This window comes from Aethalodelphis obliquidens, unplaced genomic scaffold, assembly GCF_003676395.1.
Source record: "Aethalodelphis obliquidens isolate GAN/ISIS:26980383/991018 unplaced genomic scaffold, ASM367639v1 scaffold7, whole genome shotgun sequence".
Lineage (NCBI taxonomy): Eukaryota > Metazoa > Chordata > Mammalia > Artiodactyla > Delphinidae > Aethalodelphis > Aethalodelphis obliquidens.
In genome coordinates this window covers 6,372,508-6,394,508 of record NW_020837951.1, presented here as the reverse complement: position 1 = coordinate 6,394,508, position 22,001 = coordinate 6,372,508, and the positions used below count along the sequence as shown (strand labels likewise).

The 22,001-nt window shown below is 52.9% G+C and overlaps 1 protein-coding gene across 1 annotated transcript; it reads right to left on the bottom strand.

Moving 5' to 3' along the window:
• Positions 1-1,179: 1,179 nt before the first annotated feature.
• PTGES (prostaglandin E synthase) lies at positions 1,180-13,234 on the bottom strand. Its single transcript, XM_027104569.1, has 3 exons — positions 12,996-13,234; positions 9,522-9,604; positions 1,180-1,755 (listed from the first exon to the last, which is right to left on the bottom strand). The coding sequence occupies exons 1-3, from the start codon at positions 13,122-13,124 to the stop codon at positions 1,506-1,508; spliced, it is 462 nt and encodes a 153-aa protein (XP_026960370.1). The 5' UTR covers positions 13,125-13,234; the 3' UTR covers positions 1,180-1,505.
• Between the last annotated feature and the right edge of the window lie 8,767 nt (positions 13,235-22,001).

Genomic DNA, 22,001 nt, shown 5'->3' with positions numbered 1-22,001 from the left:
GTGAACACCGTGCTCAGCCGATGCTTAGCAAACAGCAGACACTGAATACAGGGACACGCGCTTTCTGCTTCCAGATGTGCGGCTGCAGCCCCAGAACAGAGACTCATCTCACCACCAGGAAGCAATGCTACCCATCCCACCTCCTAGCACGGCCGGGCAGGGGGGCCGACTCGGATTTCTAGTGAGGCCTGGGGAACCCCGGGTCCCCAGTGAGGCCCCCACTAGGCAGACCCATCAGTCCGCGGGGGCAGAAGCTCGGGGACTGCAGCGCTGTGAGAGGAGGCCATGCCCAGGTGTGAGGGGGGCTTCCCTAGATCCTGGAGGAAAGGGGCAGCGCTGGGGAGGGGGGTCTGGGGAAAGGCAGGACCGCACAACGGTTAGAGCAGTTTGGGGGAGCCAGACAGGCGGGGTTCAGAGCTGATCCCACCTTGAGCCTCGGTTTCCTCATGTGTAAAAATGGGCTTGACTGACCATCTTACTGGCCCACGGCAGGAGGCGGGAGGGTGTCTCCCAGCAGCCTGCTTGCTTTCTGCATGATTCAGCACCCTCGTCTGGGTGGGTTTGTGTGTTTGCCAGAGACTGTGTCTTGTCAATTTCGCCCCCAGACACAGACCCGCAAGAGTGTCGGGCGAGCCGGATCCCCAGGCAGCCTGGGCGGTGGTGGATGCCGGGAACCAGCCGCCAGGGGGCCAAGCTGGTCAGACACTTCATTAATGACTAAAGCCACATGCTCTTACTGCAAGAGTCCAGGAGAGACACATGATTCCCGGCAGGGGTGCACATTTGCGGCTTTCAAGCCTCGCAAATACCGAAGGAGTCAAAATTTCCTTTTAGCGGTTGGTCCTTCAAAGCCCGTTGTCCTTGAATGACAGCCTTTCGGAGCAACTAAAGCCTTGGGAAGAGAAGGCCGACCCTACTGTGGGCCCTTCCCATCGGCACCTGTGCCCAAGACAGAAGGATGCAGCAAAGGAATGTGGCACAGGGAAGTGTCAACAGGGCACAAAGGAGCACAACCCTTCTCCCACCGGGAGAGAAACTCCCACCTGCCGGTCCTGGGCCCTCCCCTAGAGGGAACTGGCAGTGAGCCCCAGGCCCGGCCATTGCTGGGACTCACAGGAACTTCCTAAAAATGCAGACGCCCAGGCTCCCCTCTAGACCAGCTAAATCAGCATCTCTGGGGTGCAGGTGAGAAGTCCTTATTTATTACAGCCCTGCATTCAGAGGGTAGTTAGGTTCAGAAACCTGAACTGAGTCTCTGCTCACCCTTCCCAGACTTGGGGAGGAAGAGGGAGGGATACTTTTCATGCTCTGTTCTTTAAGTGGAAGGATTTTCTATCAGTCGTGACAACCGGTCTCTAAACAGTTCCAATCGGTGGCTTCACCCAGGAATCCAGCTGGTTGCCAGGATACCAGGCCCCGGGGCCTATCACAATCTCAGAGGGGCACCTGGTCTCCCGGTGGCTCGTGGCCGGGGGTCTGGCGGCCGAGGAAGTGTCAGCGGCTGGTCACAGGTGGCGAGCTGCTTCCCAGACGATCTGCAGGGCCATGGAGGCGCAGGGAAGCTGGGCCAGGGTGTAGGCCAGAGAGCGGGTGGGCGCCCGCAGCTTGCCCAGGTAGGCCACGGTGTGTACCATGCGGCCCAGGAAGACGACCAGGAAGTGCACCCAGGCAACGAAGGGGTCAGGCCCCAAGAAGGAGTAGACGAAGCCCAGGAACAGGAAGGGGTAGATGGTCTCCATGTCATTCCGGTGGGCTCTGGGAAGGCAAGGGGGTGCAGTCAGCCAGGAGTCGGCTTTGAGAATGTCCTGGGAGCTGAGACCCTCTGCCCCGAAAGGCCCCACACCCCTGGGGACCACCTCGGGGGTGCCAGACTCACGTCCGTCATGGCCAAGACAAGGAGATACCCCAGAGGCAGGGGCGACGGTGACTCCAAGCTCGTGCCGGTGAGCAGCTCAGAAAGTGAACCCTGTTAGCAGACCGGGAGCCACGAAGGGCTGCTGGTTGGTTTTCTTAGCAGCCCCTGCCATGGTCTCCCCTATCTTCCCCTCTGGCCTTGGACACCAGGCAGGAACAGTGGGGCTCAGTGGGGTTGAGTGAAAGCTGGGCTGGAGCCTCGGTCTGCCTCCAGCCGCTGCTCTTTTATTTATTTTTTTTTAATTTTGGCCACGCCATGCAGCCTGCAGGATCTCAGTTCCCCGACCAGGAATTGAACCCGGGCCACAGTAGTGAAAGCGCCAGGTCCTAACCACTAGACCACCAGGAAGCTCCCCAGCCCGTGCTCTTTACCACCAAGGCAGGGCTTTTCTGAGGTCGTCCTCCTTCCAAATGCAGGTTCCTGGGCCCTCCCCAGAGGGATGGGCTAAGAACACGCATCTGAAATCCACGCCTGGCTCTGTCTTCTTCTGCCCCTAAATCTAAGCGAACCCTTCCTCCTCTCAGGGATAATAAGGACAACTTGCACTTACTGGAGCCAGCCAATCGCCGGCCAGCGGCGAAGCTCTGTTTCATCCGCGCTATCCTGTTTCTTTCTTTGTTTAAAATATCAAGTGTGTGAGTATATGTGGTGGTGGGGGGGAGGGGCAGCTGTGTATAACGCTGCCATAAAAAAATGACCGACAAAGAAAACTCATCCACTTCTGCTCAGAGTTGGTTCACATTTTCCATGATTCCTACTAATGGGCAGCATCCTCTGTGGAGGGTGGGGAGGTCAAGTCCCATAAATTAGACACTGAGCAAATGACCAAAGCCAGAGATGGCATGTTGGAAGCGCAAATAAACAGGAACGCGGTGCCTGGGCCGTGACCTCCCCCAAGGACAGGCCACGTGTGTGAGGCACGGGTACGCTTCTAGAACTAAAGCTCCTTCTCCAAGCCTTCCAGCTGGAGTGCATCTCACCAACGCTGCACTAACGGGCCAAGCCCAGCCCAGCAGCCCCTGTGTGGGGACCTGCCGCGGAGTCCTCCGCTTCCCTGCCACTTGCAAGGACCTCAGGCAAGGGCCAGGGTATGTGGACGCTAGGAATTGGGCAGGGCAGAGGGGAGAAGCACTCAGCAACCCAGGGCGGCAGGGGTCTCTGTGGCATGACTAGGGTGGGTGTAGTCAGGGAAGGAGACGTTGTACTGAAGCCTGAATGATGAGGGGCCATCTGTGCAGGGGAAGAACTCTCCAGGGAGAAGCATGGGCCTGTGCAAAGGCCCTGAGGTGGGAATGAGCATTGCGTGTTCAAGGCTCAGAAAAGTGACCCGTGTGGCTGGAATGTGGCACGTAAGAGGGAGGGAGACAGGGTAAGAGGGGGAGAGGGGCCTCATGAAGCAGGGTAAGGGGTCTGGAATTCAATCTGAGTGTACAAAAGCTCCCATAAACCCAGCAGGGCCTGGATCTTAGGTCAAACTCAGGACACCGCAGTTGGTGTCTCTGTCCCCATATCCTGGAGCCAACATGAGTCTTCTTTCTCCTTTATTCCCAAAGCTTGACCTTGGGACACAGCCCCAGGGAAGGCAAGTCTACAGCAGGGCAGGTCTCACCAGCTGAGGGAAATACTGCTGGATGCATGTGAGAGAAGCAGGCCGTGGCCAGATCTTGGCTACAGCGATGAAGAGGGGGAAGCTGAGGACTGGGGCCGTTTCAATTCCTCGATCGAGCAAGTCCCTTACCTTACTGGGGAAGAGGCAGCAACTGTTGCTCTAAAATCATGCTATTTAACCCCATGCTGTGGACATACACCTGTGTACACCAACATCCCCTAACATGCTATGAGACAGACACCTTGGAAAACCTATTTTACGTTAAGTCAGGGTGTCCTAGAAGGTGGTCTTCCTCCCACAGGTTGACTCATGAGATGGTACCAGCTAGGAGTATTTTTGTCATGTTGTATATTTCTCGGAAAGTTTCAGGAAAAGCGTAACTAGCGCATGAAACCCGTTCAATGAGACACTTCTCCTTAAAGCATGTATTTACATTCTGAGAGTGAGTCACTTTTTAGAAAGCTGTTGAGAGGATCGTCGGCCAAACCCCACAGCACAGGTGAGGGAAAGAAGTGGGGGGACACCAGGCACAGAAGAGGAATAAAGATGGGAGGCGCAGCCCTCCCTCCTGGCTCCAGCAACTGGGACTAGAGGATTCAGAGGTCACCTTTGAGGGAGGAGAGGTGGCTGGGAGCTGAGAAAGACCCTCAGCCCCTGGTGTGCCCAGTCCCCACGGAAACTGCCATGGGGCCGCCACGAAGCCACAAGTGGCGCCGAGGACAGGCGTGATGCCAAGAAAACTCATTCCTCTCCTCCCCGCCGCCCCTACCCCGGGATCCGAATTGAGAGACATGGAGGGAGTCACGTACCAGAGAGATGTTTGGGCAAAATGTGTCATTCCACTAATGACCAGTTTTTTAAGGTAAAAACCACTCAGAGCAAATTCCCACTAGACTGGACTTGCATGGCTCCCTGCAGCGTCAGGCCTGCCTCTCTCGTCAACAGACACTGCAACACTGGCTGCCTTTTATTGCATCCGGCGACAGGACTGCGGAGAGAGCCCTACAGTTCCCCCCAGGCTTCCTGGGCAGGGACAGCTGCTGGCAGCCCCGCTAGCTCTCTCCTCTTCCCTTCCCAGGCTCTCCATCTGCACGGGTGATTTCCTTGAATTCAGGTTTGATATGAGGTGAAGCCTGCTTAGTTTTAAAGGCAGGTTATAAAACAGAGTTAAACCGCCTTCTTGAGAGGAGAGCAGAGCCCATATCAGATGGCCTGGGCTCACGAGCGATGTGGCCTTGGCAAACCTGCTTCTTCCTCTACTGATGCTAGTGCCGCCCTTGGAAGCCTACTGGGAGGCAGAGTGGGTTGGTTCCTATAAAGTGCTTAGAACACTGCCTGGCACGGAGTAGTTTTGCCCCAATTTAGCTGCCATCTTCTTTGGCACCGTCATCATCACCGCCAGCCCTGTCCCGGACATGATTGCTGAAGCTAATTTCAGCTCTTGGTTTTGCCAGAATCCCAGCGCCCTCAGACGCCCAGGCCAAATTCATAAACATTTTACGGTGCGAGGCTAGCAGCCTCGCACCTCCCCAAGGGTGCTCGTTAGACCCCTGGCCTCAGGCAGGTCTCTGTCTCTGGACCTCTTTTCACCATCCACAAAATAATGTGTTTGGATGGGGTCTTAAAGGACTTCTAGGGCTGAGATTTTGTGACCCAGTCTCCTGAAAAACCAGTTCACTCAGATTAAGTCTCCGCACCACACTCCAAATAATCAGAAATATCTCAAAGTCTGGGTCAAGTGTTTGTTTTCCTTCTTCGGGACCACACAGAGACACACCCCCCCGCCGGCCCCAATGAAGCTGCATATTCACATGAACTCAGAATCTGGCCCAAACCTACATGGCCGGGAGACTTCGATAGGAATCACTCAAAGGACGTGGCTGGGTTTCATCATTGTCCTTGAAACCTGGTTCCTGACCCCTCCCAGAGCTGGTCTCACATTTGGGCTCCAGCCTGAGCTAATCTGCAAGGCAGATCTGTGCTCCAAGAACTGAGACCAAAGTGCTTTCCTGTTTGTGCAGAAGGCGGCCCTGGTTGCACTAAAACCTCTGGTCTAATATTTAACTCACTTCTGCTTTCAGGGCGTCTCCTGTCAGGTTCCAGCCAGTTCTCCGGTAGCGGATGGCAGGATGTGTGATCCCCTGCGCCCTCGAGGTTCCATGATGTTATGTAAAGTCAGCAGGAGCCCTGGGGCCCCAGGAACCCCCAGGTCCGGCATAGTAAGCCCCAGTAAATAACAGTACATGGAAGGTCACCAACAACACTCACCAAATGAATATGACATCATTAGCTAAGAGGTGCTCAAAGGGTGCTGCATTGGGCACTATTTACGAGAGCCGGGTTATAGAAGCAACCTAAATGCCCATCGACAGACGAATGGATAAAGAAGATGTGGTACATATATACAATGGAATATTACTCAGCCATAAAAAGGAATGAAATTGGGTCATTTGTAGAGACGTGGATGGATCTAGAGACTGTCCTACAGAGTGAAGTAAGTCAGAAAGAGAAAAACAAATATCGTATATTAACGCATATATGTGGAACCTAGAAAAATGGTACAGATGAACCGGTTGGCAAGGCAGAAACAAAGACACAGATGTAGAGAACAAACGTATGGATGCCAAGGGGGGAAAGCGGCGGGGGTGGCTGCTGGTGGTGGATGAATTGCGAGATAGAGATTGACATGTATACACTAATATGTATAAAATGGATAACTAATAAGAACCTGCTGTATAAAAATTAAATAAAATAGGGCTTCCCTGGTGGCGCAGTGGTTGAGAGTCCGCCTGCCGATGCAGGGGACGCGGGTTCCTGCACCGGTCCGGGAGGATCCCACACGCCGCGGAGCGGCTGGGCCTGTGAGCCATGGCCGCTGAGCCTGCGCGTCCGGAGGCTGTGCTCCGCAATGGGAGAGGCCACAACAGTGAGAGGCCCGCATACCGCAAAATAAATAAATAAATGATAAATAAATAAATAAAATTCAGGGACTTCCCTGGTGGCACAGTGGTTAAGAATCTGCCTGCCAATGCAGGGGACACGGGTTTGAGCCCTGATCCGAGAAGATCCCACATGCTGTGGAGCAGCTAAGCCCGTGCGCCACAACTACTGAGCCCGCGCGCCTAGAGCCCATGCTCCGCAACAAGAGAAGCCACCGCAATGAGAAGCCCATGCACCGCATCAAAGAGTAGCCCCCTCTCGCTGCAACTAGAGAAAGCCCGCGCGCAGCAATGAGGACCCAACGCGGCCATAAATAAATAAATAAATAGATGGATAGATAGATAGAATCCGCCTGCCAATGCAGGGGACACAGGTTCGAGCCCTGGTCCAGGAAGATCCCACATGCTGCGGAGCAGCTAAGCCCGTGCGCCACAACCACTGAGCCCGTGTGCCTACAGCCCGTGCTCCACAACAAGAGAAGCCACTGCGATGAGAAGCCCGCGCACCGCAACGAAGAGTAGCCCCCGCTCACCGCAACTAGAGAAAGCCCGCACGCAGCGAGGACCCAACACAGCCAAAAATAATAATAATAATTAATTAATTAAAAAAAGAAAAGTGTTGAATTGGGGAATTCCCTGGTGGTCCAGTGGTTAAGACTGGGGTGTTTTCACTGCCGGAGGGCCCGGGTTTGATCCTTGGTTGGGGAACTAAGATCCCACAAGTTATGTGGTACAGCCAAAAAAAAAAAAAAGTGCCGAATTGAATTTCAGCTACTTGAGTATGAGCACTGTAGATGACGTGTCCTTTTGTTCAGAAATGAAAATCGTGTTGGGTGGGTGGAGACATCGCGGTACCACACGGGTGTGTGGTCTCTCCCTGGCATGGTTGCAGCCAATATAAACAAAGTGTTCATGACCCTGTGTAACCACCCCTGTGCCACAAGTAACGCAAGTTTTGCTGCACAGACCCCTCACCCCTTGGGAGAAGCCAAGCACTCTGGGTGGCTGCTCTGAGCTGGCCTGGCAACCGGCTGCCCCTGCTACTCATCACACGCTTCTCCACTGCCCCGGAGAGTCATGCCAACCAGGTGGCATGAGGGTCACCAGTATGGATTCATGTACGGGTGAGGCTTTTGTTCACCAAAGCACAACGAGTGCTTAGCACGGTAGCTAGCACATGGTCGGTGCTCGTTGAATGTTGAATGAACGGATAGATGGATGGATGGATGGACCTCGTATGAAGGACTACACACTGTAGTTACATTAGAAAGGATGAAATAGCAATGAATTTCACTTTCTACATTATACATTTCTGTAATTTTTAAAAACCACAAGTGCGTGTTATTTTCAATGGCCAAGAAAAAGAAAAGAATCTCTATTATTTATACCACTTGGTCCCACCCATTTCTGCCGGTGATTCATGGGAATGTGACAAGAACTAGGTGAGGGCTTGTGTCTGTCTCACTCCTGTCCAGCTACCCATCCTCCCCACACCCATCCCACACCTGCTGACAACCCCCATCCCCTGGGAGTGCTTCCTCCTGGCTCTCCAGCCCATTGGTGTAAAACTGCAGAGAGGAAACTGCTAAAATACCCACCACTGAGACTGGCTACGTGAAATTAACCTTTAGTCTCTGATGGAATTTTACACGGCCTTTATGTATTTATTTGTTTATGGCCCCACATGTGGCTTGTGGATGTCAGTTCCCTGATGAGGGATTGAACCTGGGCCACATCAGTGAAAGCACCGAGTCCCAGCCACTGCACCGCCAGGGAACTCCTTCTGCCTCCCTTTTTTAAGAATCACTTTTCGAGTAGTATTTACTGACATGGAAAGTGCTCATGAAATAATTAACTGAAAAAAAATCAGAACGCCCAGTTGGGTGTACCATGCACACCTAGTGTTATGAAAAATATTTAGACGACAAAGAGGAGACAGATGAACACGTTAACAGTGACAAGAATTGTGAGTGGTTTTCCCCTTTTGGCTCTATGTATTTTCAGTATTAACCAAATTGTTTGCAATGACTAGTTCTGAGTTTTATAATAAGAAAAATTGCTTTAGATTGACTGGGGGATGCTAAGCATATGAAAAAACGTTCAACTTCACTCAGAAATGCGAAGTAGGGAATTCCCTGGCAGTCCAGTGGTTTGGTCTCTGTGCTCTCACTGCTGAGGGCCTGAGTTCGATCCCTGGTCAGGGAACTAAAATCCCATAAGCTGCACAGCACAGCCAAAAAAAAAAAAAAAAAGAAATGCAAAGCAAAACTGAAATGTGATGTATATTTTCACCCATCATGTTGGCAAGGATCCACCCAAAAGTGGATACAGAGTTAGCGGGGTCGGAGACACGTCTCACACACCAGTTGTGGGTCTAGACTTGTGTACCATTTGACAGGATTTCTTACCATTTGATCGCAGCCCGCAGTTTTGCTCACACTGACGCACAAAGGAAAATGAAAGAAGCTTCGATGCACTCTGTTCATAACACAGAGAGACTTAGAACAGCCTAAATGCCATCGGAGGGTAAGTGGTTGGACCAGCTACGGACCATCTATTTAATAGAGAAATGGCGTAAATGCTACAGTGCCGACGTAATGAACGAGGCCCCTCTATGGGCTGATATGAAACAATTTCTGTTATGTGAAGAAAGGACAGTATAAGTCAGTGGGTGAAGAGTGATCCTTTGGGGGTAAAAAGGAAAAAGCATAGCGTGTGTGTAGTAAATGCAGGAAAAGTGTCTCGGAGAAGATGCATAAGACATTGGTAACAGCACTGGCCCCTGGGGAGCAGATCTGGGCAGGACCTGCAGGTCAGAGGTGGGAGAGAGACTGAAATTGCACTGAACCTCCTATTCCAACTTTGTCATCCTGAGCCACGAGCACATATCACTTTTCCACGAGTCACTAGAACTTAAATTAATGAATAAATGAAAACAGTCTAAGAGGATCTGGAAGGCAGAAGACCTAGGCCCCCTGGGCATCCTCCAAGCCCCCGTGTTCAGAAGAGGGCCCGAAAGGACAGGCCATGATCAGGCTGAGGGGCCAGTGGTACTTGCCTGAGACAACGTTCCACATCTGGGTCGCTCCGGCAATACTGGAGGCCTCCGTGTCTCTGAGCATCCTCAGGGTTGGCAAAAGCCTGGAATACATCAGCAGAGAGTTACCGTTCGTGAGATGGACGGCCCAGTCGACTAGGTCCGCGGCGATGCAGGCAGGCACATACGTGGCCATTCACCAGCACCCATGAACTCTTACTGCGTGCGAAGTGCAGGAGACTCACCGTGAACAAGGCTGCTATGGACTAAATGTTTGTGTCCCTGCAAATTTCCTATGTTGAAGCCTAACCCCCAGTGTGATGCCTTTAAGGAGGCAGTTAGGTCATAAGGGTGGGGCTCTCTTGAATGAGATTAGCACTCTTATGAGAGACCCCAGAGAGCTGCCTCACCCCTTTGCCAAGTGAGGACACAGCAAGAAGAGAGCCATGTATGGACCAGAAAGTAGGCCCTCATCAGACACCACCTCGGCCGGTTCCTTGACCTCGGACTTCCCAGCTTCCAGAACTGTGAGAAATAAATTTTTGTGGCTGATAGGCCACCCAGTCTCTGGCATTTTGTTGTAGAGCAGCCGGAAAAGACTAAGAAAAAGGCCCTCCTATCTCTGCTCTTGTGAAGCCCACAGTGTAATGAGGGAATTGCCAATGAACCAGGGAAGACCAGGTGGTGAGTGTTGAGAAACAGAAGACTGGGTGTGCTTTGAGAATGTTCACAGGAGACCCAACCAAGGCTGGGGATCAGAGAAGGCTTCTCTGAGGCAGTGACAGTAGAGCTGAGGCTTGAAGGATGCATCAACCTTAACCAGAAGGAGGGAGGGTTATAGCAATAGCATACGGAACAGCATGTGCAAAGGCCCTGGGGTCAGAAGAAGAGCATGTATGAAGAAGGAAAAACCAGCATGGCTGGAGCATAGACAGCAAGGGACAGAGTTCCAAGATAAAGCTGCAGGGGTCAGCAGGGGTCCTGGAGGCAGGAGCCTAAGAATTTAAACTTTGAACTAAGAGCAATGAGAGGGTCTTGACAGGTCCCGGTGAGAAACTCAGCTCCACACCGACTAACTGCAGGTTTCTGAACTTCCCTGGGTCTCAGCTTCCTCATCTGTGAATTCCAGATCAAATGAGGTTCATCTACCACATGAAGAGCAAAGGAGAGAAGTGGAGACGCCCCAGCACAGCGCCAGGAGGGCGCTCGCTCGGTGAATTGTCAATGCAAAAGAGGGACTTGAGGTCACACTCAGGTCACTGGAGGTCACACCCGTCGCTCTTGCTGCACTGTTCCCTGCGGGCATCCAGCCAGCCAGCCCCACCAACCCCACAGCAAACCTGAATCTCTGTAGCACGTTTTCTAAATTGCATATCCTGCTGCTTCTGATTCATGAGCCCTTGAGATATCTGTTCCCAAGTGCTGGGGTTTTTTTTTTTTGTCCTGCCTGGTGGGTCTGCCCCTGCTCCAGCCCAGAGGTGAATGCAGCGCTTGTCACCATGAGGATTCCCCAACGCCCAGAATTCTTCTCTGCTGGCCCTTAAGTCATGGAATCACCAATTCTGATGGCCCTGCAGAGTCCGTGGGCCTGTGACACCTTTCTCAGGGTCTCGGCATTCAGTGGGCAGCTGTCTTGGGTGTCCACGGTCCATGGGTTTGCTCACCCCTGAAGACAGCATGAATACAAGTTGGCCTGGCCAGGAGCCAGCGGCAGTGCAGACAGGGATAGAGCCCCAGCGTCAGAAGCATAAGCACTGCCTCTAGCTGGGGCCAGGGTCAGGCCTCGAGATACACTCCCACCAAGAGATCTCTGGCCTGTCGTGTCAATTCCAACTGTTAATAAGTAATGAAGACTTAACGCTGGTGGGGCATTTGCTCCGTGCCAGGAGCTGTATTCTCCTGGCACTGCTGTGACCATCCTCAGTTTACAAATGAGGAAATTATGCTCTCAGACTTGCCCATGGTCCCGAGGCTAATGGGTGGAGGAGCCAGAGCCGGCATCCGTCACCTCCCCAGGCATCCGTCACCTCCCCAGGCATCCGTCACCTCCCCACGGTGTGGCTTCCCCAGCTCCTCCCTGACTGACTGAATGAGAGGGAAATTTGTAGTGTAGGGAGAACCGGAGCCAGCCCAAGGGGAGGTTTCCTTCTGCCACTCCCTACTGACCCAGTAGACAGGCACCCCAACAGGTTTGCCTCTTCCTTCCCTAATTCACATTAAAAGAAAAGCTCTGGGCCCCGCACGGCCCTGGTGAGAACCCCATCCCCGCCATGGCAGGGAGTGGGCTCCGGAGCTGGGCCCCTGGGCTCCAACCCCGCTGTGTGGCCTTCACAAGAGATGTCTCCTCTCTGAGTTCAGGTTCCTCAACTGGATGACACGCTGAATACGCCCCCACCCCGACTCCCCCCGCCCCCCGGGCGGTGGTGGGGATTAAACGCTCCATGGAAGGACTCAATGGGTGAACACGGCTGTCCCTGCTTGCTGCCTGTATCTTGCATCCCAGGATGGGCCGGGGCAGGGAGAAGTCAGCACGATGCGTGTGCCTCTGCTTTGGGAGTTCGTTCACCCGGGGAGCTGCCCTGCCTTCGGTCCTGCCCGTACCTGCTAAGCCCTGCTGCTGAGCAACCTTCCTCTCCCCAGTGTCCACCCTCCGCATGGCACGACGTGGGCGCCGGCCTTGCCTCGCCTCGGAACTGGACGAAGGGGCACGGTCGGAAACAACTCCTCTCTGAAATACCTGGGGGGGTGATCAGAGGTACCCCTGGGCTTCTCTTTGTCTAACAGGACGGCTGCTGCCACTTCCCTGGCCCTGGCTGCCCCGCGGGCTAGCGGCCGCCCTGGAACAGGTCCACCCGCCCCCTTGCTCCCACCCCCCGCCCCGCCCGCCCCCACCGGCTCAGATCTTGGCGTCTTTATTGCTGTTTTGGCTCCAGGATTCGGATTGGCGGATCGGTGGGGGAAATTCCTCCCCGAGAACTTCAGCGCAGCCTGCCTGAGACCTGGCCTCTGGAGGGAGGCTGCGGTGGGTTTGGGAGCGACCTTGCCGGGCGAGCTGGGAATTTCCACTTAAAGGCTTCTCTGGCCTCCTGTTCTGACGGTTCCCACCCCACCCAAACATCAGATCTCCGGTGCGGGAAGCCGCCAGGTCGGACGGAGGCTGAATGCTGCCTCACTCCACCCTCTGGGACCTGCTTCTCTCTGAGTCGCCGGCCTAGCTCAGCGGGACTCGTGGAGTCCTGCTGTGCGGAGAACTCACCTGGTGGCACGGTAAATGGTAAATGCTTTTAAAACAGAGGAAAAGGAGGTGCGGGCCCCGCTGAAACCAAGGGCCGCAGAGAAGCCATCCCAAAGGGCTGCGAGAGGCACCTGGTCCCGAGCCCGCTCGCTCAAACTCTGGCCCCGAAAACATCTGGGCCAAGGGTCCCGTCCCCAACCTTCCCGGCAGTGGGAGAAGGGAGCGCACGCGGGGCTGGGGTCCCCGAGGGCGGCACGTACCTTCTTCCGAAGCCTCACTTGGCCCGTGATGATGGCCACCACGTACATCTTGATGACTAGCAGCGTGCTGCAGAGCAGGAAGGCCGGGAGCACCCGGCCGCTCATCAGCTCCAGGCCGGGGGGAGGCATCTCGGCGGTGGCAGCAGCGGCGGCAGCTCCGGGAGAGACAGCGAGCGGCTGCGAGCTCGGGCGCGTGGCTCTGTCTCCGAGAGCAGGGAGGGGCGGGGAGAGCACGCGGGAGGCTTGTCTGCACTCGGCACCCGCCCACCTCCCAGCAGCCGCAACTTCTGCCCCCAGATGCTGGGAGAAGCAGAGAGCCAGGGGGGCTCCCGATCGGGCCCCTGGCCCCGCCCCACCCCTCCCTGGCAAATCCTTAAACGCTTTCTAATCAGTTTCCTCAATCTGTCAAGTGGGGGGGTGGATGCCAGTGCCTGTCTTCAGGGCGTGCAGCAAAGCCAGGAGCCTGGCAGGACTTCCACAGGTGGCAGAGTCACTGATCTGTGGCCGCCGCCCTGAGGGTCAGGGTGTGAGAACCAAGCTATCTGTCCCCACGTTCAGCCTGGACACTTGAGCCACAGCCAGACCTACATTGATGTGACTTTGCTGAATTGTGCTCCTCCTACCCCCGCCCCCAAAGATGTCCACATCCCAGTCTCCAGAGCCTGTGACTATGTCACAGAACGTGGCAAAGGGCCTTTGCAAGGGCTGAGTAAATGTCTTCAAATGGAGAAATTATCCTGGATTCTCTGTGAATGCAGTTGAATCAGAAGGGTCCTCCTAAGAGAGAGGCAGTAGAATTAGGGGGAGAAAAGATGTGAAGACAGCAGAGGTCAGAGAGGAGAGAAGATGCTACACTGCTAGCCTTGAAGGTGAAAGGAAGGTGCACCATAAAACGCAGGTGGCCTCTAGGAGCTGGACAAGACAAGGAGACAAATTCTCCCCCGGAACCAGCCTTGTGGACACCTCGACTTTAGCCTCCGAAATCGATTTTGGACTTCTGGCCTCCAGAGCTGTGAGACAGCAGATGTGTGTTGTTTTATGCCACTACATTGGTGTTCATTTGTTACAGCAACTGTAGGAAACTAGCACAGTGGTCTACTGTCTTTTTCAGTATCACTTTACTTTGCCAGGAGACTCCCAGGCAAATGGTTTCATTGTTCATCACAGGAACTTCCCAAAAGAGCCAGTTCTTCGGTAGAAAGCATCAACAGCTCGTGACCCCTTTGAATCCCCTGCTTCAAAATCCTCACCCTGTTGTGTCCTCCCCTCGCCTTGGCCCCCTTCCCCAGGTTTGGGGTGGGACCTCAGTAGAGGCAGGGATCTTATCCCTTTAGTTTTGCCAACACGGCTTGCTCCTGCTTGCAGGGGCACCCTGGGGAAGTGGGGAAGAGGGAAAACTCAGCTTCCGGTGCCCACTCCAATCTTGGACCTGCCCAGAAGGACAGCAGTGTCAGTCTTGTTACCTGAAAACTGGGTTCGCCTCTTGGTGGGTGTTGAGCTGAAAGACACACGAGCCAAAGGTGGGGGGAAGGAAGGATTTATTACTTGCAGCAAGTAAGGCGGACACCGGGGAGCTTTCCCAAAGCAGTGTCTGTTAACAGCAAAAGCGGGGAAGTTTTAAGCTGAGGGTACATGCGTATTCATAGAGGGGCTCGAGCAGAGGAGAATTTAGCGCAGAATTGGGGCAGAGGTCAACCGCATCCAAGCTTTAGGTCATTGAAGTCAGGAGGGTCAGAAAATGTTAGAGTCACCGTCCCCTAGGTTACAGTAGATCTGGTGGTCGGGCGCCTGAGGGGGGTGTTTAAATTCTGCAAAACATCTCGGGAAAGTGCTTCAGGCTATTGAAGCATCATTGAAACAGAACCAGGAGTTGTAACAACTGATAAATTATCTTTGTTATTGTTATTCCTCCTGCCTGATAACAGTTTGTTTTTCTGTTCCCTTAAGCTCCTTATTGCTGAGATCTGTTCAAGGACTAGCACTGTGGCCACAGCTTAGATCACAAAATGGCTTAGACCAAAACGGCTTCTCTTACGTCAGAAAACTATACCTGGTTCTTTTCCTGGTTGTGGTTCTGGCTTGTGCCCCAAAGCAGCAGAGACCAAGGAAAGACCGGGCCAGAGGGCAAAGACACTTGTGTGAACTCTAGAGCCAGACTCCGCTGGCATCAAACCCCAGAGCCTGCCCTCAGTGGCAGCTGTGTGGCTTTGGGCAAGCAACTTCCCTCTCTGAACCCACTTCTTCAACTGTCAAATGCAGCCGACGGTCAGTCACTCCCCACAGCAGCTATGGGATCTAGGAAGAATCATGTCTAATTATCAGGCACCTGGCACATAGTCGACCCTCCATCTGCAGAAGCCTCTGAGCCTCAGTTTCCCCTTCCTCAAAACGGGAATAATGATGCCTACCTAGCAGGGTTGCCAGGAGGGAGACTCTTGGAAACGCCCCCGCCGCTGAGGCTGGGGGCAGTAGGTTGGGGGTGGGGGACGTGAGGTGAAGGATGGCTTCTTGTCCATTTATATGTGCCAAGCCTTCCTTTAACTGGACAAAAGATGAGCTTGTAAACCGACACCCATGTCTCTGCAGCATGGGGCTGCCGGGCTGGGTTGTCCCAGCCCCATGAGATAAATGGTAGGTCACGATCACGGACGAACATAGAAGGCATTGGATGTCCTGAAACGTGTTTTATCTCTGACACTAGATTGGGAGGGACTGTGCTGTCTTGCTCCTTGCCGATGTTTTTGTCTGAGAACAGAGGACTCCCGCTTCTCTTGCCCCCAACTCAGGGGAACCACTGCAGGGGGCTGTCTTCCTTGTCAAAAAGCTCAGTTGCGGGGCTGGGATCTCTGCACCACCCCCAGAACTGTGGACCAGAGACAACCGAGAGGGGACGCTTGTGTTCATCCCTCCTTGGACCAGGGGGCGTGCTCTGCTCTGTTTGGTCTTCTAAAACAGCAAGATAGAAACCTCACCAGCAGAGGCCGGGAAAACCAGTATGGGCAAGGAGCAGATGATTACCTACTGTTACCCACAGCGGAAAATAAGAGGGACTTTGTAGGGATGCCCTTCTGACCCGTGTGTGTGACTTTGTGATAGGAATCTTTTCTTCATCGTCTGCTGAAACGAACCAGCTAAGCCAGGGCCCGGCAAGGATAACAAACCCTTCTCTGATCTTCCGCCAAGAATTTCCCTACAGCCTTCCTCAGTCAGTGGAGCTGCCCTTGTTGTTTTCGGTGGAGATGGTGACAGTGGTGTTACTTTTCTCCGAGCTCCAGTAACGTTCTTTGCATGGAAAATGGGATCGGTGCCCCCACCCCTGTGCCGCCTTGCAGGGTGGGGCAGGGACAGGGTCGGGGATGGGAGTGCTCACTGTGGGCCTGGCCCCAAGGCCCCCAGAAAATACACTGGCGCCTGCACAGAAATGACGGCAAGAGAGGGAATTCCCTGGTGGTCCAGTGGTTAGGACTCCGAGCTTTCACTACTTAGGGCTCTGGTTCAATCCCTGGTTAGGGAACTAATATCCAGCAAGCCAAGGGGTGTGGCCAAATTTAAAAAAAAATTTAAAAAAGAAAGAGGACAAGAGAAGGCCCTGAGACCACCCCGGGAGGAGGCCTCCTGGACGTTGGAAATGTTTTATGTCTTGACCCGGGTGATAGTTACCCAGGTGGATATATACATAAAAATTCACCGAGCTGTATAATCAAAACGTGTTACTATACTGTACTAAAAAAAAAACCCACAAATTTCTCCCGTCCCAATTCTACCACCCTGAGCAGACAGCAGCAGCCATGCCTGAGCCTTCTTCCAGCTCACCCTCCTCGGCATTTCCTGAGGATCAGAGACCCGGCTCTGCACGCTGTTTAATTGTCTGTGACTTCAGAGGAGGCTTAGAGAGAGGAGGAAGTTGCTCCACCTCGCCACCGGTTCCTGACCTCAGTGAATACTGCTGGGGCTCTCTCCAGCCAGGGAGGAGGAAACGCGGTGATAAAAATCACTGTCACTGAGTGACCTTTTAGGTCAGATTCGTGTTGTAGGCATCACCGTGGCATCAAGCCTCCTCAGAGAAGCAATGTTTGAGAAATGTGGTATGTGGTCTATGGGAGAGGCAAATGGAGATGAGTGAGTGCTTTCTGATGGCTCTGTAGCCCGTCCTGGGTCAGAGGTCCACCAGGTGGGAACCCTGGGCTCCCCTTGGGATGAGCACTTCAAGGAAGGACTGTTGTTTTTGTCTGCCACCTCACCTCTCCTTTCTACCTTCCTGTGGGAAATCACAACCTTCCTTTCCTTTCCTTGCACCCCGATTGCCTGTAACCCTGGTGGGGCAGCCAGACTACTGCATCTTCTTAGTGTGGGGCAGCCATGTGACACAGACCAGCCAATCACAATGTTCCTGGCATCTGGGCACTGCGATTGGTCCAAGCAGAGCCAATCAGAGACCTTCCCTGGGAGTTTATGTTCTGACACTGATGGAGAAATCCCTCTAGGCTCCAGGACCGGACCCTGGCCTGGTGTTGGCCTGAAGCAGTGTGCAGCCATTCCCTCTCCCCGCATAGAGGAGGTTGTATTCTCAAGGAAACAAAGAGGCCCCAATCTCTGACTCACCCAGGCCCAGGAGTCTAGGCACTTCCTTTTTAGCTTCAACAAAACATCAGTCAAATCACATTCCTCCTCTGCTCCAAGCTCTGCAGTGGCTCCCATCTCACTCAGAGCAGAAGCCAAAGTTTGGCCCATGGCCCATGGCCCTATCCCATCTGGTCCCCATCTGGTTCTCTCGGAACTCCTCTTCTCCTTCCTCCCCTCATTCATTCAGCCCAGTCACACCGCCCTCCTTGCTGGTCCTCAAACATGCCAGACACTGTCCTTTCTCTGATCCCTCTGCCTGGAATTCTCTTCCCCCAGCCATCCACTGGGTTGACAACTCATCTTCAAGTCTTTACTCAAATCTCAGCTTCCTCATGCGGCCCACCCTGATCACCTTAAATCAGTTCTGCATCCTGTCCCCACCCCCAGCACTCCGGATGCCGCCTCCCCGCCTTCACTTTCTCTTTTCTTTCCATAGCACATATCACTCACTGACACATCATATAATTTATTTAGTATCCTTACTAATACCTGGCTTTCTGGGGCAGGGGTCTCTTTTGTTTCCTGATGAACCACAAGCATTGGTCCCATGCCTGACATATAGACACAACTGTAATTTGTTGAATTGAACTGAATTAAGCTTATTTGACTTGGATTTCTTTTTTTGTAACCCAAAGACTCTAGCCCAAGATGAGTAAAGAGCTCCAGAGTTTGGTTTTGTATTCTGACTGCCGCCTGCTTACTTCTTGGAATTCCCCTGGGGGAGCCTGGCTGTCTCTCCTGCCTGACGAGCGGAAAGCCAGGGAAGAGGACTCTGTGTCTCTGAGTGGCACTGGCTGCCAGGCAGGTTGGGACCAGAACAAGGTAACTGGGGCATTGTCCCAGGGTACCTGCCTTTGATAACCATTCTGTTAGGACTGGAAAAGAAGGCATGATTTTACATTTGGTTAGTTTGCCCGTTAACAGCACAGACACTCACCCAACAGTGTAGCAACACAGAAGCTGACATTTATTGACAAGGATAAATTGTTAAGACTGGAAGCTGCCCATCAGTGAACCAGGCTGATGTGAGGCTCCTTGCCAAGCTGTCTGCCTGGGCTCCCGAGCCCAGCCTGACCCTGAAACCCATTCCTGAGGCAGCCAAGACTCCCTTCAGGGATGACGCCATCCCACTAAGGACAGCAGTCACGTGGGATGATGGCCCCAAGGTCGTTGGGGCATTGCCCTCACACCCAACACTGGCCTAATCACAGACGCCATGGTATTCAGTCCTGAGGAGAGATGACTGTTAGACCCATTTTAGAGATGTGGAGCCTGGGGGGAACTCCCTGGCGGTCCAGTGGTTAGGTCTCCGCGCCTCCATTGCAGGGGCTGTGGGTTCGATCCCTGGTCGGGGAACTAAGATTCCACGTGCCGTGTGGCATGGGCAAAAAGAAAACAAACAAACAAACAAAAAGGAATGACATGCTGATACCGGCTACATGTGGATGAACCTGAAAAGCATCAAGCTAAGAGAGAGAAGCCACTCACAAAAATCCATCTATCGTATGATTCTATTTATATGAAATGTCCGGGATAGGCAAATCCATAGAAACAGAAAGCAGACTGACGGTGGCCGGGGTGTAGGCGGAGGGGGGAATGGCAGTGATGGCTTGAGGCATACAGCGTTTCCTTTGGGGAAGATGAAAAGGTTTTAGAGAGGACTGGTGGTGACGTTTGCACAACAGTATGAATGTACTTGATACCACTGAATTGTACATTTTAAGACGGCTAGTTTTACGTTAAAAAGAAAAAGAAAAGCCAGGGCAGCTGTCTCATTCACGGCTATATTTACACACCTAACGTGGTATCTGCATAAAGCTGTGCTGGGTGAATATCTGTCAAAAGTTGGACCACCTGAATGTGCGCGTGAGATGCTGGTGCATTCTGGGGCTCGCTGTGGTGCAGGAGAGAAACACCCTTCTGGCCATTCCAAGCTCTGACGCAGCGTGGCCCTTGATGGAACCCATCTGCTCGCTGCTCCTCGGCCTCTGGGTCTCAGATCCTGTTACTGATGAGCAGAGCTGCGGTCAGGCAGGAGTATTTCCTGGATACGGTTTGGGGACATGACACAAACAACAGGAGAGGCAGATGGGGGAGGAGGGAGAGGAGAAATGTCTGTCTCAGCACAAATCCTTGCCAAGGCATTTCCAGGGAAGCAGCTGTCACCCCAAGTGTGACTCTAGGCAGAGGCTCCGGGATCAGCGAGGGCAAGACCCTCACCTGCCCGGGCTGTCCGCGCATCAAGTGGCACAGGCGACCTCGCTCTCACACGCACGCCACCCACTGACGCTGTTTCCAGTGTCTGGCTCTCAGACACATCAGGAACCCATTTCCTAGGAGGCCCTTGGAGGGGAGCTCTTGCATTCCTGGGATCGTGTTCAGCGTGGGATGGCTCCGGGGACAGCTGGCCGAGGTTTTCAAAGTCAAGTACAACGGGAACCCCTCCCACTTCTTCAGCAGCCTCCAGGACCCAAACCTTCCTCTGCTCCACAAAAAAACACCACCCCCTTTCCCTCGCTGCCTTTGTCACCATGACAGTATTTTACGACTGCAGGTTTTTAAACTACTCATCCAAATACACCAGATGCTGAAAGGGGGCGAAGTGGGAACTTCTTCCTTTAGCTCTGATGCAAGGGTTGGCTCTGCAGCTCCCTGTCGATCCATCTCAGCTAGAACCCTGCCAGTCTGGGGAACTCACTACCTTCCAGTAATAATAACAATAGCAACAACAGCAATGGCAGCAGTTGTTATGCACTAGATAACCCCCTAGGAGCCGGGCTCCCTTTACAGGCTGTACCTGTAAACTTGCCTTGTTTTATCTTTAGCATCTCACCCTGTTATCAGCCCATTTCCTAGGTGGGAAAATTGGCTCAGGGCTACAAATGACCTTCTCTATGGTCACAGATCTGGGCAGAGGTAGAGCTGCCCGAAGACAGAGCCCATGCCTTAGCCCCCAGGCAGAGCTGAGGTTTGAACTGAAGCCAGCCATTCCCTTCTTGCACAACTCTCCGTGTTTAACATTCCTACCTTATGCTAGATCTGCCCTCTGGGGCCACAGAGAATACTCGCGTTCCCTTCTTTTCCCCACTGCCTTTCAGAAATTGGAGGATACGCAGTGTCCACGCCAAATCCCCTCTTCCAGGTGAAACAACTGCTGTCCTGTCAGCTCATCCTTGGAGCCCATGTTTTCCAGCCGCCACGACCCAGTTCGGAAAGGTCCCTGTTAGAGGGGCCATCACCCCGTGTGCCGCTGAGCCAGCTCAGACCAGAGTGGGAAATTCACCCCTCACTGCTACAAACGCGGGAAGCGCTGTGACTCCAAGTAGGTCTGGCTGCACAGTTTGCGGGGGTCCAGTGCAAAATGACAGCGCAAAGCCCCTTGATCAGAAGTTATTACGAATTTCAATACGGCTGTGAATGAGACAGCCACCCTTTTTAACGTACATGAGACGGCTTTTCTTTTTAACGTAAAACTAGCCATCTTAAAGTGTACAATTCAGCGGCATCAAGTACATTCATATTGTCGTGCAACCGTCACCACCAACCCTCTCTAAAACTTTTTCATCTTCTCCAAAGGAAACGCTGTATGCATCAGACTTTAAGATCATTAAACTGAGCCTGTGTGACTGCATGAAGCTGGCCCTGGTTCTGAGCTCAGGGTGACTTAGCTGAGGGAAGAAGGCATGTCCTCATGAAAGCCAGAGAAAGGATAACATCAGAACTCTATAGGGCCTTTCAGGATGCCAACATCTCATGATAAATAACGTGGACCATAATAGCAGCTAGCACTGTTTAGTACTTCCCCTGAGCCAGGCATCATGATTACTTTTTAATAATAGCATTATTAAATGCTATTATCTGACGTTCACCATGTGCCCAGGAAATATTAAACTTATTTAAAATTCGTAACAACAAATGCATAACAACCCGTTGAGGTAGGTACTGTTATTCCCATTTTACAGATGAGAAAATTGAGGTATGGACCATCTGAGTAACTTACCCTAAGAGCTAATGAGAGGGACTTCTCTGGTGGTGCAGTGGATAAGACTCAGTGCTCCCAATGCAGGGGGCCCAGTTTCGATCCCTGGTCAGGGAACTAGATCCCACATGCATGCCGTAACTAAGAGTTCACAGGCCACAACTAAGGAGCCCTGGAGCCGCAACTAAGTAGCCCTCCTGTGGCAACTAAGACCCGGCACAACCAAAAATAAATAAATAAATAATGTAATTTTTTAAAAAGAGCTAATGAGAGGTCTCACAACAATCTTTTGGGGGTAATTACTCATAACACCATGACCTCCGATTATCATAGAAGATTCCTGAGGTTCAAGGGCCAAAAAACAACCATAGTAATGAGAACACAAGTGGAGGATTCAAATCCAG

What these genes read in the sequence shown, in the direction of transcription:
- PTGES (XM_027104569.1), bottom strand. Translation starts at nt 13,124, where the DNA reads ATGCCTCCCCCCGGCCTGGAGCTGATGAGCGGCCGGGTGCTCCCGGCC. An exon ending in AAGTGAGGCTTCGGAAGAAG is followed by an intron (nt 9,605 to 12,995) that starts GTACGTGCCGCC and finishes GATGTATTCCAG; the next exon opens with GCTTTTGCCAACCCTGAGGA. An exon ending in GATGTGGAACGTTGTCTCAG is followed by an intron (nt 1,756 to 9,521) that starts GCAAGTACCACT and finishes TTGCCTTCCCAG; the next exon opens with AGCCCACCGGAATGACATGG.